We start from the raw sequence: 15,264 nt of genomic DNA, 5'->3' as shown, positions 1-15,264 counted from the left end.
TCGCAAAATACGTCTAAATTAATTTAAATTACCCGAAAATTTGGATAAAAACTTGGGCTTTGGGCGAATAGTTCAAAAATTTATCTATAACCCCCACTTTCTAAAGTTCCATTAAAAAAAACCAACAACCTGTAATTTACGCGCAATTTCAAAAACTAACAATTAATACTTCTAATATGTTATTTTAAACTTTCAAATTGTATATATGATCTTTTTCCGTATAAGTGCAAACAGGTCATTATCTATTTCCAATCTACTAGCATTAAACTTCTTTATTGTTAGAAGACATGAGTATGTATTTACATGTATTTGATGCAATGATTGATTTCTGTTGCTTATGTTGTGTCGACACCAACAGGCAAATCCAATACAGTGTATATGCGAATCAATATAAGTAAAGTTTAAGTGCAAAAAGGTCACGTTTAACACACTGTAGCTCAATAACAAGTACTATGACGCCAGGTTTTCTTTTTAATCCTTAATTCCCATTCAATGTAAAAGTTAAAAATATACTATAAAAAATTGACAGTACTACAAAACATAAGTTGCGAACTTTGTTAATAAGTTCCAAAGCTGTGCGCTTTCTGACAATCAGTAGTACGCATAAGAAATCTACAAATTAAAATATAATTGGTGTGCATGTACATTTTTTTCTTCAAATTTTGAACTTTCAATATTTTCATCGATAAACTCTTGTTATGATCTACCATGGTCGGTCCCGGGATATCCTTTTAAGGCACCTGCCGGTTTTATCGGAATGTGATAGAGATCCAACACTCCAGCACTTGTTTACGTATCGCCGCCTGCAACGACTCACAGAGAAAACATCTTCTGTCGAATCACCTCGCCTACCTGGGAGAACAATTTGTAGTTCTGGGGAAAAGTTATTAATAGAAATTGTTCTCTTTCTGTATCCTTCCCTCCGCCACTTCGACCTTGTACAGCGCTTCTACGGATGTAGGGATATTTTTTATACATATATTTTGTGTGACAGTGACATATTTGGTTCGATTTATTTTTTTTGGAAGATGGCGACTATGAACATTCAACTGAGTAAGCAGAGTGTGGGTGACCCCTGGGGATTCCGGCTGCAGGGGGGACAGGACTTCAGACAGCAGCTCATGATCAAGAAGGTCAGTGTTCAGATTGAAGGTCGAGAGTGAAAATACGATACCATTACAGGCATAAATCCAGAGATACTATACAATTACGGAAAGTAAGGTTTTTTACGTAAATGTATAAGAACTTATCTGTACGCATCTCTCTCTCTCTCTCTCTCTCTCTCTCTCTCTCTCTCCTGTGTACATTTTGCCCGCCGAAACCATTTAATTACAGCATCAGCACATTCGCCGGACACATTCCAGGATATCACTGTTAAACCCAGATAATCTTTCACGGGTTCGGGACTTAATAAACATTGCTTTAATTTTCTTTCAATTTTCCAGGTTTTATTTCAAAGCTAGATAGTTGCTTTCCCCTTGAATTTCAAATTTATTTTTTATTAGATATTCATCAACTTTGGATTACTAAATGTTGTATATGTGCGTCTTTGAAGTACATCTTTTATCTCATTGTTTGTCTGATAGCAAATGATTGCGAGATTCTGTACTGTATTAACTAAAACGTGTTATCTCTACAATAATCACAGACCATCATTATCAGCCTCTCTGCACCGAATTCCATTCGCCCTGCAATTTTTCCGTGTCTGTGAGACACCCCCTGGCAGAGTACAAGCAGATCAAAATAACAGAGCGACTGCCTGTTCATTATCACTGGTCTGATAAATTCTCGGGTCTCAAGCACTCGTCACGTATCATTTCTCGTAATTCAGTTTATATAGAAAAGCATGTGCAATTTTCGTTTACACTCGCGAAAATTTGTTTCAGAGAGTTACCACGAATGGGTCTGCGATTATAGTGGTTTATAGATACATGTACTTTTTCTGCATGTTACATGTACCAGAATTCCTCATGCACAACTATATGATTGCGAGATGTTTAGCAACAAATTAGACCAAGGGAATAATTCAGCAGAAGACAAAAGATCGTTGACGTCTGCTTTTGGCGCATCGCGTCACCACTCTCCGGGGTTCTTTTCTTACAGTTGGATCCGTGCCATGCTTTTCCTTCATGCAACGCGTGTCAAATTATACAGGAATCTCAGGAGCTATAAATAGACTTAACATGTATATATATCGTCTGTCTTTGTTCATATATTGTTCCACTGTAAGCAGATCTAACATGTAAAATTGTTCTTATGAACTTAGCAAGATGGTGAGGTACAACGATGTTTGCATAACCAATGTTTTGTCTGTAACGTTCGAAAGTCTGTTAGGATCATTTCAAACGAAAGAAAGTCTTTTTGAAGGCGAAATATCAGAATAATGTAGCATAACAACGCACAATAAAGTCGTTATATCACAAAATAAGGTGTGATAACGCTATAAAAAGACGTAATAACGCGAAAGACGCAATAAAACGGATTTTAAAGGCGTTAATAATAGTAATAACGCGATTTAAAAGGCGCGATAACGCGAAAGACTGGTGTAATAACGCGAAGCAAGGGCGTAATACCACGAAAGAAAGGAGTTACACCGCGAAGGAAAAGCGTAATACCACGAGTTTATAAAAGGGTAATAATGTTACCCGTTATATTGGTAATAATGGAGTAGTTTTTTAATACCTTGTGTTACGTAGTAGGAATTAAAAATCTACACGAAATACTTGAGAGCATTATTACAGAATTTTTCGAAAGTAAATTTTTTAAAAAAAAAATATGATCCATTGTAATGATAGGAATTTCCCCCATGAAAGCGCTGCAGTTATGGACAATGCGCGTTTGAATCTTAATAAAAACAGTACGTCATAGCTATATTTGCCGTATTCTTTGGATATCACCGTAAGAAGAAAAGGTATGCATTTTATATCAAGCTATATACGTTATATACTTTGTGCAAATTATGCAATTTAACACAATCGGATTAAAAAGTAATCAAGCTAATTTCCTATTTATGTATGATTTATGATCACGTGACGTTTCACGCGGAATTTCGAAAGTAAATAACTACAAGTCAACGTGATCAAGCGTATACGGCCTGCAGGCTGTTGACGGGACACATTTAGCGATACAGACAGTCAGACGGAAAACAGGGTAGAGATAACCACTTTGAGTAATAAAAGAGGAGTTAAATTTCATGTTTAACATGAAATCACGTGCGACTATATACTGTAACTCCAATGATGTTTCTAATTATATTTTTCTCGCGCACTTGCGCATAGCCACAACAAACGTCACCGTTTCATAAATCACCGTTTTCTCCTTACATTGAGTACACCATTGCTCCTTTGATACCTGTGTATGATTTGTCGAAATTGTCAAATCGTATTATTTTTCATAGTTTATCTTATCATATGCTTACTTCTCCAAGGCACCTGATACCACCGCTGGTGTGTCCAGGGGTCCGTGTTTGCCCAACTATCTATTTTGTATTGCTTGCAGAAGTTATGAGATTGATCACTGTTCGTTATCTTCACCTTTCATCATACTGACAAAACCTTGGTCTTGTTGTTAACATCAAATGAAATACTGTTTAATACGGCAAATATATACATTTAACGGATTGGATTTCCGACATAATTAAAAGTAGAAAGTAAATTTTAAAAAAAAATGAATTCCAGTTTTGAAAATGCTAACGGGCTTCATGAAGCATGCTGCCGTGAAGCGTCGCATTTCATACCCTCATGTATTTTCCAAATTGAAATTTATTTCTTAAATGACTGCAATCATGCCATAAGAGAACGGTAGTAAATATATTTGCATTGGATATTCCCTAGAAGCGCAAATGACCGACATTATTCGCTGTAACAAGTTACGTACCTTGCATTAATATTCACAGTATACAGTATACACTTTATTTACAGAAACAAGTACCTGTAAGCTTGGTTGACAACGATGGTTTTCTCGGGGTGAAAATTTTCAATGTTACCCTCAAATACATGTACTATTTATATAATGAGTATATAAGGAGGCAACATCAAAGAAAGTTACAATATAACATAATATTTAATATACACTGTTTATATAAGGATACGCCTTTCCTTCGCCATATTACGTGTTTGTTTTGTATTATTACGAGTTTCTTTTGCATTATTAAGCCTTTGTTTGGCGTTAGTTCGCCTTTGTTTGGCGTTAGTTCGCCTTTGTTTGGTGTTAGTTCGCTTTTGTTTGGCGTTAGTTTGCCTTTGTTTGGTGTTAGTTTGCCTTTGTTTGGCGTTAGTTCGCCTTTGTTTGGTGTTAGTTCGCCTTTGTTTGGCGTTAGTTCGCCTTTGTTTGGCGTTAGTTCGCTTTTGTTTGGCGTTAGTTTGCCTTTGTTTGGTGTTCGTTTGCCTTTGTTTGGCGTTAGTTTGCCTTTGTTTGGTGTTAGTTCGCCTTTGTTTGGCGTTAGTTCGCCTTTGTTTGGCGTTAGTTCGCCTTTGTTTGGTGTTAGTTTGCCTTTGTTTGGTGTTAGTTCGCCTTTGTTTGGCGTTAGTTTGCCTTTGTTTGGCGTTAGTTTGCCTTTGTTTGGCGTTAGTTCGCTTTTGTTTGGCGTTAGTTTGCCTTTGTTTGGTGTTAGTTTGCCTTTGTTTGGCGTTAGTTCGCCTTTGTTTGGTGTTAGTTCGCCTTTGTTTGGTGTTAGTACGCCTTTCATGCTTACTTTATGTCTTACTCGCGTTATCGCGTTATAAAGCCTTTCTTTTGCGTTATTAATAGCACCTTTAATTCATATTATTACGCCTCTAGAAATACAGTGATCCAAGTAGGCTTTCGTAGTAACGTACCTACGCTGTTTCAATGTATTTTATTTCTCAATAAAAGTAAAACTTACAACAATATAAGTATCAGGTTATTTGTATTATAGGGATAAACAATGAAAGTTTGGAGTAATAAAGCAATAACCCCATGCTTCCATTATTTATATATCCTCATGATAGGCGTACAGACAACCTAAATATTTATCCTATGTAGTTTTAAACTTACAGTGATAATGTCGAGCTAAGGTCGTATATTTATGTTTGAAAATGTTTCCCCATTACTCGCGTGACACTTATCCATGAACGGCAGCTCAACATGTGGCAAACACCAATGGTGGTGTCATAAAATTATTGTAATGACCTTTATTACAAATAAATTTGATGCCATCGTCATCGATCCACATTCATGATGTCACAAAAGGATGTAACAGAACGGAAGAAAATATGACGGACAAGGCCGTAATAGGAGCCAAATAGGTTCTATAAATCTAGTCAGCTGTTCTACCAACACAATACCTCTCTAAATCTAGTCAGGTGCTCTACTAACACAATATCTCTCTAAATGTAGTCAGGTGCCCCACCAACAAAATACCTCTCTAAATCTAGCCAGGTGCCCTACCAACACAATATCTCTCTAAATCTAGTCAGGTGCTCTACTAACACAATATCTCTCTAAATCTAGTCAGGTGCCCCACCAACACAATACCTCTCTAAATCTAGTCAGGTGCTCTACTAACAAAATACCTCTCTAAATCTCTCTCTAAATCTATCCAGGTGCTCTACTAACACAATACCTCTCTAAATCTAGTCAGGTGCCCTACCAACACATTATCTAAATCTAGTCAGCTGTTGTACCAACACAATATCTCTCTAAATCTATCCAGGTGCTCTACTAACACAATACCTCTCTAAATCTAGTCAGGTGCCCTACCAACACAGTATCTCTCTAAATCTAGTCAGGTGCCCCACCAACACAATATCTCTCTAAATCTAGTCAGGTGCTCTACCAACACAATACCTCTCTAAATCTATCCAGGTGCTCTACTAACACAATACCTCTCTAAATCTAGTCAGGTGCCCTACCAACACAGTATCTCTCTAAATCTAGTCAGGTGCCCTACCAACACAGTATCTCTCTAAATCTAGTCAGGTGCCCCACCAACACAATATCTCTCTAAATCTAGTCAGGTGCTCTACCAACACAATACCTCTCTAAATCTATCCAGGTGCTCTACTAACACAATACCTCTCTAAATCTAGTCAGGTGCCCTACCAACACAGTATCTCTCTAAATCTAGTCAGGTGCCCTACCAACACAATATCTCTCTAAATCTAGTCAGGTGCTCTACCAACACAATACCTCTCTAAATCTAGTCAGGTGCCCTACCAACACAATATCTCTCTAAATCTAGTCAGGTGCCCTACCAACACAATATCTCTCTAAATCTAGTCAGGTGCCCTACCAACACATTATCTAAATCTAGTCAGCTGTTGTACCAACACAATATCTCTCTAAATCTAGTCAGGTGCTCTACTAACACAATACCTCTCTAAATCTAGTCAGGTGCTCTACTAACACAATACCTCTCTAAATCTAGTCAGCGGTTGTACCAACACAATACCTCTCTAAATCTAGTCAGGTGCCCTACCAACACAGTATCTCTCTAAATCTAGTCAGGTGCCCTACCAACACAATATCTCTCTAAATCTAGTCAGGTGCTCTACTAACACAATACCTCTCTAAATCTCTCTCTAAATCTATCCAGGTGCTCTACTAACACAATACCTCTCTAAATCTAGTCAGGTGCCCTACCAACACATTATCTAAATCTAGTCAGCTGTTGTACCAACACAATATCTCTCTAAATCTATCCAGGTGCTCTACTAACACAATACCTCTCTAAATCTCTCTCTAAATCTAGTCAGGTGCTCTACTAACACAATATCTCTCTAAATTTAGTCAGGTGCTCTAATCACTAAGCCATTTCCCTAAATATAATCAGGTGTCCTACCTACATGTACTAGGCTAACTCCTTACATATATCTAGCCAGGTGTCCTACCCACATGTACTAGGCTAACTCCCTATATATATCTAGCCAGGTGTCCTACCTACATGTACTAAACTACCTCCCTATATATATCTAGCCAGGTGTCCTACCTACATGTACTAAACTACCTCCCTATATATATCTAGTCAGGTGTCCTACCTACATGTACTAAACTACCTCCCTATATATATCTAGCCAGGTGTCCTACCTACATGTACTAAACTACCTCCCTATATATATCTAGTCAGGTGTCCTACCTACTGAGTTATCTCCCCAAATCAATCAAGTGCTATAGTGTAGCTCCCTGGTACGGAAGATTGAACCAGTTGCCACAAAAGAATGCCTTTGTTTACATGTACATATGTATATCAATTTAATGCAAGGTCGTGTACCATAGAACAAGGTCATTAGTAGATGATGTACATGTACAACCGTAATGCACGTTTGGATCCATAATGGAGTGTACTTTTATCTTAAAATTTGTTCTTAAAAAGATCAACGATTATACCGAGTTATAGAACAAAATCAAAGTACAGAATGTACTCCTTGGAGTGAAACTTTTCAAACATAAATTTACAGAAAATATTTTATACCAAAGTAATTCCACTGTTCCTTTTTATTTAATGTTGATTTATTTTCATTTTTGCACAGTTCACATTGGTTCAATAAATGTCATACATTTGCTATAATATGCAGAGACTCTGGCGCGTTATGTAGTATCGCTTAACTTTACACACACACCCCTATCCAATGATAAACTCGTCCATATAGTGATAACGTGAAAGTGAGAATAATGATGACCGTTTCATAATGTTCGTGAAAATTTAAGCTAGAGTTTGTCGTATTTGTACATATACCATGAATTCGGGGAGGGGGGGAGTCCATATATGTTTCATATGATGCTGTTTACATTCAGCGAAATAAATCTTTCTGTTTTGGATATAGGATTAAATGTTTTGGTGGATGATTTCTAGTATGTCTGTTATGTATCAAAGAAAGATGAAGGTGTGATGCGGCTCACTCAAAAGTACTTGTGCAAAATAGCAATGCGCACTGCATCCGATGACTTGTGAAATTAAACAACTAAGCTCTTAAAAACGATACAAATAGTTTCTACAATTTCGAATATTTTGAATAATCTGAGTGGTACACGATTCCCATTCCAATAGGTACAGTTTTAGTAAACTTACTACCATCGTATATAAACCCATGTCCATTCTGCGATTGACGTGGGTTAATCAAAATACCTATCCAAAGTTACACTCGAAAATTAAATGTAAGTCTGATTTTGTTTTGACTATGCTATCCAAACCGGGGATTATTTTATATTAACTTTCAGATATGATATTCTCTTTTCATCTTCGTTATAGGTTCTGCCTGACAGTCCATGCATGGGTCGTCTATCAGCAGGAGACGCTGTGGTTGGGATTAATAACTACAACGCTAAACAACTGACGCATGCGCAGGCACAAAACCTTATTAGACAAAGCGGAAATAACCTACAACTAACAGTCATAAGGTAATAATGATATTAATAAAGGAGTAAAATGCTTTTATAAAAAAAAAGAATTGGGAATAGAAAATAACGTCACAGAAGTTTACTTTTTCAGCACTTCGAACCGCGATCTTGTTCAATATTTCATTCAAAATAATTTGTATTCTCTGAAATTTACATCCATGAAGTCATTGAATAATGAGGTTATGTTTTACCTCACCCGATAATTGTGAAAAATCAGAAGAATCAGCTGGTGTTCTAATAATTATTCAGTGTGGATATTTAAGTTAATCAAAGAATATCATTATGATATAATGACTTATATCAAAATATAGACAGAGACATGTTCATTGAGCATCTGGAATACACAATTTCCAAGATTTATTGTGTTTACCTCCATCATGCACGCTAGGAAGTCATAACGGACGAACTGACGCGTGTACATCCGTTTAACCTACTGTCGTTCCAATCACAGTGTGTCACTTTGCTTGATCGAGCGTGCAGATTTGGGGACTAGGCTTCTCATAGTTTTCGATGGAACGGGTTTCATTTCGGTTCTCAGTGACCAATCGCATTGAAATAATGGTACAGCATGGTCATCCAAACACACTTCCAATGACACTAGGGAAATGAAATGCGCGTGCTCGATCAAGCGAAGCGACACGTTATTATGAGACGGATTGTACTTTTGAATATCACGGAAAATCTTTCTCCTATCATTCCAGATCCCTTTAGGTGGGTCAGACGCACGTACACCTTACCTTATTACTTACATGCACAAAGTACATACATTGATAAAATACTTACACGCTTACTACTCTTTCTTTAGGAACCAGAGTGGACTCGACAGAATAGAATCCCTAAAGCCCAAAGGACCTGTCAAATTTTCTCCTTGGAGGCAACAGTAGAGGTGCGTTGTCGTGCACCTGTCGACAGGTGTGCATGTGTTAAATGTGTACTGTGTACATGCACTAAGACGTGCCAAATGGATTAGAAAGTGATACTGAAATTCACCGTTTGTTTGTTTTTTCATGGACCTGCCTACGTCATTTTCTTTTTAAGAAGTTTTCTTTATTTATTTTTCCTGCAACGCTTGACTTTTTGAAAAGTTAGTGAACATGTAAAATCCAAGGCCAATTGTGAAATTATTCTACAAAAGAAGACGGTGGAATTGAACAACTTCATATAGAATAGTTTTACGAATAATTCTGCTTGTGGAGTTAATGACATGCGTCCGAGATTCCAAAGTCGCTTAATCCCACATGTTGATGACGTCACAGAAGTATCGGTGAGCCACTCTGTCTCCAGATGCTATCCTAGATGTAAAATTAGCCAGGCCGACTATGTGCAATATGATCATTGTCAATATTCATAAGGTGTGAACAGCTGTTGTTTCACGATGTAACTGTATATATAATTACATTTATAGGAGAGTTTTATAAATAAAGTCATACGACATTACAGAAAATAGGTTAGAGTAAGGTAGAATTTCACAATGTCTTACCGTGGAGAAGGAACACTTATAAATAGGACCACAGTAGTAACGACCACAACATCGACGATTTCATTACTTCGTAACGGACACCATGCTGCTGGCACTAATGGAATTTTTTTTAATCACGTTAGAATTGTAGATTTACTTCAAACAAGAAATTGTATATGTCCGTAACAATGACAACCAATTGAATCTCTTCCGAAAGACTTAGACAATCGCACATTCTCGGGCCTTTCCGGCCGGCTAAGGAAAAACAACCTCTGGGCGCCTTTCCCGAGTTTGCCAGAAAAACCCGAGAAGTTGTGATTGAGACTTGAAATGATATTCTTTACATTGTACTTATTAACTTTTAAAGGATATTCACATCCCGTGAGGGTATAGTTCAATCTAATTCTTGTGGTTGAAAACATACATTTGTTTTATAATCAAGACAAATGTAAAAGAGCATTTGTGTCCTTGTAAAAAGGAGGACCGATCCGACAGTTCAATTATAAGGGGGGGTTGGGTTCTAGATATAATAAAAAGGATCAAAACGGCCTCGGTATGTCCTTCCAGAAACTTTCAAAAGGATTGCTCATTGAATGTATCGTTAATCAATATTACAGTGTTGATAGTGCTTCTATCGATGGGGAATTCTAAATAATGAAAAAGGTAAAGACAACAGTAATCAATCCCCTAACTCCTATAAGGAATTCAAAAAAAATTGAGAGCAGGCAAACACATACACAGAAACCAGGAAAAAGTAGTAAGCATCTCCTCTTGACCGGTCATACATTAGTTGTCAAAATCAGTATGTAAAGAACGGCTTAAGAATAAAACACGTCAGACCGCATGCCACCTAATAAGGCTGTATTTGCAAATAGAATTTACAACAGAGAATTTGCGAAATGCTGATATCAAACAAGGCTGTTGAAACACCAGTAACATCAACGTATTTGTCAGTAGCCTGCATCGGTTTAAAAATTGATCATACACAGAACATGCTGTTCTTAATCGAATCATTTGAGAGATGCAGGTGATAATGGAATATTGATACATAAATATGGGATACTCACAGTGGAGAAGTTTAAGTTATCCCAGTTTGAATTGAAGATAAGAACAAATTTATGCTAATATAAGTTTTATCATAGCGTTGACCACACCGGTGAGGTCTAGTCGAGGCATCTATGGATTTTGTTCTTTATTTACCTAGAATTACGCACTCTGATAACAAAAAACTCTCTGCGATTGCCAAACGGAGACCGTAATAGTGTGGACGCCTGACTTTGATGATGGTTTGGACTAATTCCTTTCCTCCCGACACACACGCACATTTTGCTGATTTTCTTTTCATATGGGGTAGATGTCTGTTTACAATTTGAACAAATCCAAGGAATCTAAGTGGGTACTGTAATTTTGTTTTCCAAGTAAGTAAAGCAATACAAGCTGAAACTGCACGGTATTTTTCAAATATCCAAGTATGCAACAATTAACACTTAAAGGTATATCTGATATAATACCCAAATACAACAAAATAAACAAAGGAATATTGCTTGAGAGCAGACCTAAAATACGCATTTCGCTTAAACATCTACAGTGTATAGCCTCGGACGCAATCGTAATGCACTCGGACAGGGGAACGATGATTGCCGAACATTATCGGGTTGTATATTGTTTAAGGTATAAATACCATATGAGGATATGTATAACTCTCACTTCTAAATGCCGAGCGTTTGACGAAAGAACAGTCACTACCCTTTTTTCGTCTATTAGAGAATATGACGAGAATGTGAGTAGTCTGGATCATCTCCGACGTTTGTAGGGGAGAAAACTTTCTCCGTTAGATGGTGCTGAGCTAGGTACAAAAACGAAAGGATTATGGAAATATATTTACGATAGTAGTGAATAAAAATAACCCATGTGTTTCTTAATGAGGATTAAGTGAAAATATTGTATTTTAATCCAGAATCATGTCAGGCATCACATTAAACTTAATACATGATAGTTATGCTGGTACGAGTCCACAGACATTTTTTCTGGAAGAAAGATGTTCTAAACACTGCCAGATCTGGGTTTTATTCTTTTAGTGAAAAACATATGCTTTAATTTTCAAGAATTCGATTCAAAGTACCTTCTATGAGCCAGGTATTGCTTTTTCAACCAAGCCAATAGTCTTCTTTATCAGAATGTGGATAACCTCACTCGTAAGCTCAGACAAAATATTGAACAAAGCGTACTGACATTTGTAAGGAGAATATACAAACGTTGGGATGATGCAGACTTGAATTTGGTAATTTATAAAAGTTAACGTGTAAAGTACTTCGTGGTATAAAACAGAAAATCGAACTGTAGACCCATGTTTTGTTGCAGTTTTCGGAGATAAGAGGCATGCAATGAGTGCAGTCTTGTCATACACGGCTTCTTAGTTGAATGATTGTACAAAAGTACGGTAGTAAGTACATTTACATAGCATATTCCCTGGAAGCTCAAAAGGCCGACATTCTCAGGGGGTGCCATTCGGTGTCATTTGAAGCTAGGTACCTTGTGTTATTATTAGTATACAGAGGTCACAAGTTATTTAGAGAAACAAGGGCCTGTGGTCCCGTCAAGAATTTTTCTCTCATATTGAGACAGCACCAGCTGTAGGTGAAGTTCCACATTTAGACCTATGTTTAGCGCTCTGGGCCCATATCAACTGAAGTTCGTAGACGTAAACGTAGCGTAAATCTAGACGTTGCGTTCGTTTACGTGTGGGACGGTATTCACTAACAGTCGTAGATTTACATCATAAATAAGCGTAACTCTGTGTGCTATACTAGTACACGTAAGCTGATCGTAACTTAAAAATAAACAAAACAAATGGCGACTTGTCATTTTTTTATCGATAATTTCTTGCGTAAAGACCCTACAAACCCTTTAGATGCATATTAGCTTGTTAGTAATACACAAATTAATTGTATTTATCCAGATTATCGTTTTCTTTGAGATCATCTGCATTTGTGTGACAATTCTAAAAAAAAAATTGAGCCCGATCTAATTTACCTTGTGGCGGATCTCAATCGGATTTAAAATCAAACCTTTCACTTAACTGGATATAAGGACAGCCGCTGCGTGCTCCCAGACAGCGACTGTTTGTATATCGAGCGAAGTGAGAGGTTTGATTTTAATCAGACTGGGCAGATATAACCTTGCCTTTAGCTAAAAATATTGGGAAGCTTTTTATTTTACTCATGCAGGATATTAAAAAAAAAGAATATTTGCCATTTATCTTATTATATATCTAGCATCTTTCAGAGAAATACATTTTTTTTTAATTTTCCAAACATGGTGGAATTAATCTATACATGCAATATTCTAGATTTGAAAAGAAGTCAGTCACTGCGTACCTGTACAAGAATACATAGTGATCGACAGCTATTGAAAAACTATTTCTACTTGATAGATAGGTGATCTTTGTGGTCATAAGCAAATACTGGTAGTCCAAATAACTATTTGTTACATTGTAACTTATACAACAGGGAAATGAGCCTCTAAATAAATATTTAAAAAAATGTATGCATTTCAATCTAGCAATACAATTTTGTGAAATTTGTTTCAGGGAGCAACTGTGATGCCTACTAGTTTAGTCATGTGTAGACTTTCAATCTTTCAGAGTGTCATTTCCTATTAACTATACTCCTACATGAGTCAAATCTTCATTGATAATGCATCTATGAATCTTCCTACCATTCACAATTTGTATGTAATTGACCTTTATATGTGATCAGCTAGGTAAAAGTCTTTGCAGTGCATATAAGCAAACTCCAAGGATGATGCCTTCAACATACATATTTTTTTGTTGAAGCCCCCCCCCCCCCCATGCACAAAAATCCCACTGATAAAAGTTCATTCTGAAAGCTTCTCACATTAATCCAACATATGTACAAATGCTCCCCTTTACAAATTTTAATCCACCATACAACTTTGTTGACAAGTATTTAAGATTTATTTATATTGTAATTGTTAAAATCATTCTAGAAATGGAAGTAATACATGTACATGTCAATATCAATAACATGAAAATTCATCTAAAAATTTATTTATCAACAAATATAATTACATGTACATAACTGTATGCATATACTTAATTTTTTAAATATGTATTGTAACAAATTCTATTTTGGTGAATATCAAACGTCTTTTTTATTTTACTGTCAAATGTCCATATGATATAAATGAATAAATAAATATATAAGATGACATCAATGTGGCAGATGGACCATCAGCATGGAGTGGTCAGTGGGTAGAGTACCAGACTACGGGTCATGGGTTTTATTCTCAATCCAGCCATATATTTTTGAATCATTCCTATGCTCGTCCTTTCACACAATCATGGCAATGGAAGATGAGCATTTCTCGGTTTCACAAAAGATTTCTCAGGCCACTACAGCATTGTACCGATAGACCTAAAAATAATAGTATTACATTGATGTAAACAACTGTCATTAGACTGCAATCAAATTTCATAAGGCTTGAAAAGTAAATTTATGTTCCTGTCATGCATAAACCTTATTAAACAAATAATATTTGTGAAATCTTATGACGTCACAGGAGGGTGGAACTACGTTAAACGAACGCTATACGACAACCAAAAGCTAACAGAAAAACTCCACTGGCCGATGTCACGGATGATTTCAACAATGACGAAAACAAATGTATTCAAAAACACTGTGGCGTTTTTCTTAAGAATGAGAAATATCACTGTATTTGTAAGGGGGAAAATAAGGATTCCTCTGTGAATAAACAGAGAAGAGTAGACTGGCGTCAAACCAAATCAAAGTGGACAAACGATGACTATAAAAAAAATTCAGAAGTGATTATGAAATGCATGTCTGGAGAAAAAACGAAATACATGTAAAGCCTTTAGACCAGAATGTATACCTGTAAAAACAAGAGATATGGGTTTCATACCTTGTTATAACGTCAGCACAATATACATATTTCCAATATTTTTGCGTTCGATATCTTTATTAATTGTAATGATAGCCATTTCATGATGAATGCAATGCAGCTGTGAATAATGTGTGTATGAATTTTGATGAATATAGTATGTCTGGGATTCCAATGAAAATAAAAATAGAATGTACACTTAAGAAATGAATTTCGCTTTATGAAGTATGCTGGCGTTAGTGAGGAGTCATAGTTCATGCCTTCATGCATTTCAAAACTGCAATTTATTTCCTTATTTATTAACACGCGTGGAGGAGAACATTAAAGGTAAATTTATTGAAATCAAATTCAACCATCTATGGATTATAGCAAAACACTTTCCTGACAATAATTATGATAATGTTGTGGTTAATCGTTTTAGGGCTACCGATACCAGTAGTGGATCGAGACATTTCTAATGGGATGGGGCAGTAAATAGTTTTGGCATGGCGTTGTTGGGGCCTTCAGTGGGTCTAGGGCAAAGCCCT

The 15,264-nt window shown here is 36.5% G+C and overlaps 1 protein-coding gene across 1 annotated transcript; it reads left to right on the top strand.

Moving 5' to 3' along the window:
- The first annotated feature begins 724 nt into the window (after positions 1-724).
- Positions 725-9,802, top strand: LOC125647737 (PDZ and LIM domain protein 1-like). The gene is made up of 3 exons (XM_048874535.2): positions 725-1,133; positions 8,210-8,358; positions 9,164-9,802. The coding sequence occupies exons 1-3, from the start codon at positions 1,029-1,031 to the stop codon at positions 9,240-9,242; spliced, it is 333 nt and encodes a 110-aa protein (XP_048730492.1). The 5' UTR covers positions 725-1,028; the 3' UTR covers positions 9,243-9,802.
- Positions 9,803-15,264: the final 5,462 nt, after the last annotated feature.

The sequence above is a fragment of the Ostrea edulis genome, chromosome 6 (genome assembly GCF_947568905.1).
Source record: "Ostrea edulis chromosome 6, xbOstEdul1.1, whole genome shotgun sequence".
Taxonomy (NCBI): Eukaryota; Metazoa; Mollusca; class Bivalvia; order Ostreida; family Ostreidae; genus Ostrea; species Ostrea edulis.
Note: the sequence above shows the minus strand (reverse complement) of the source record. Positions and strands in the feature narration are given on the sequence as shown.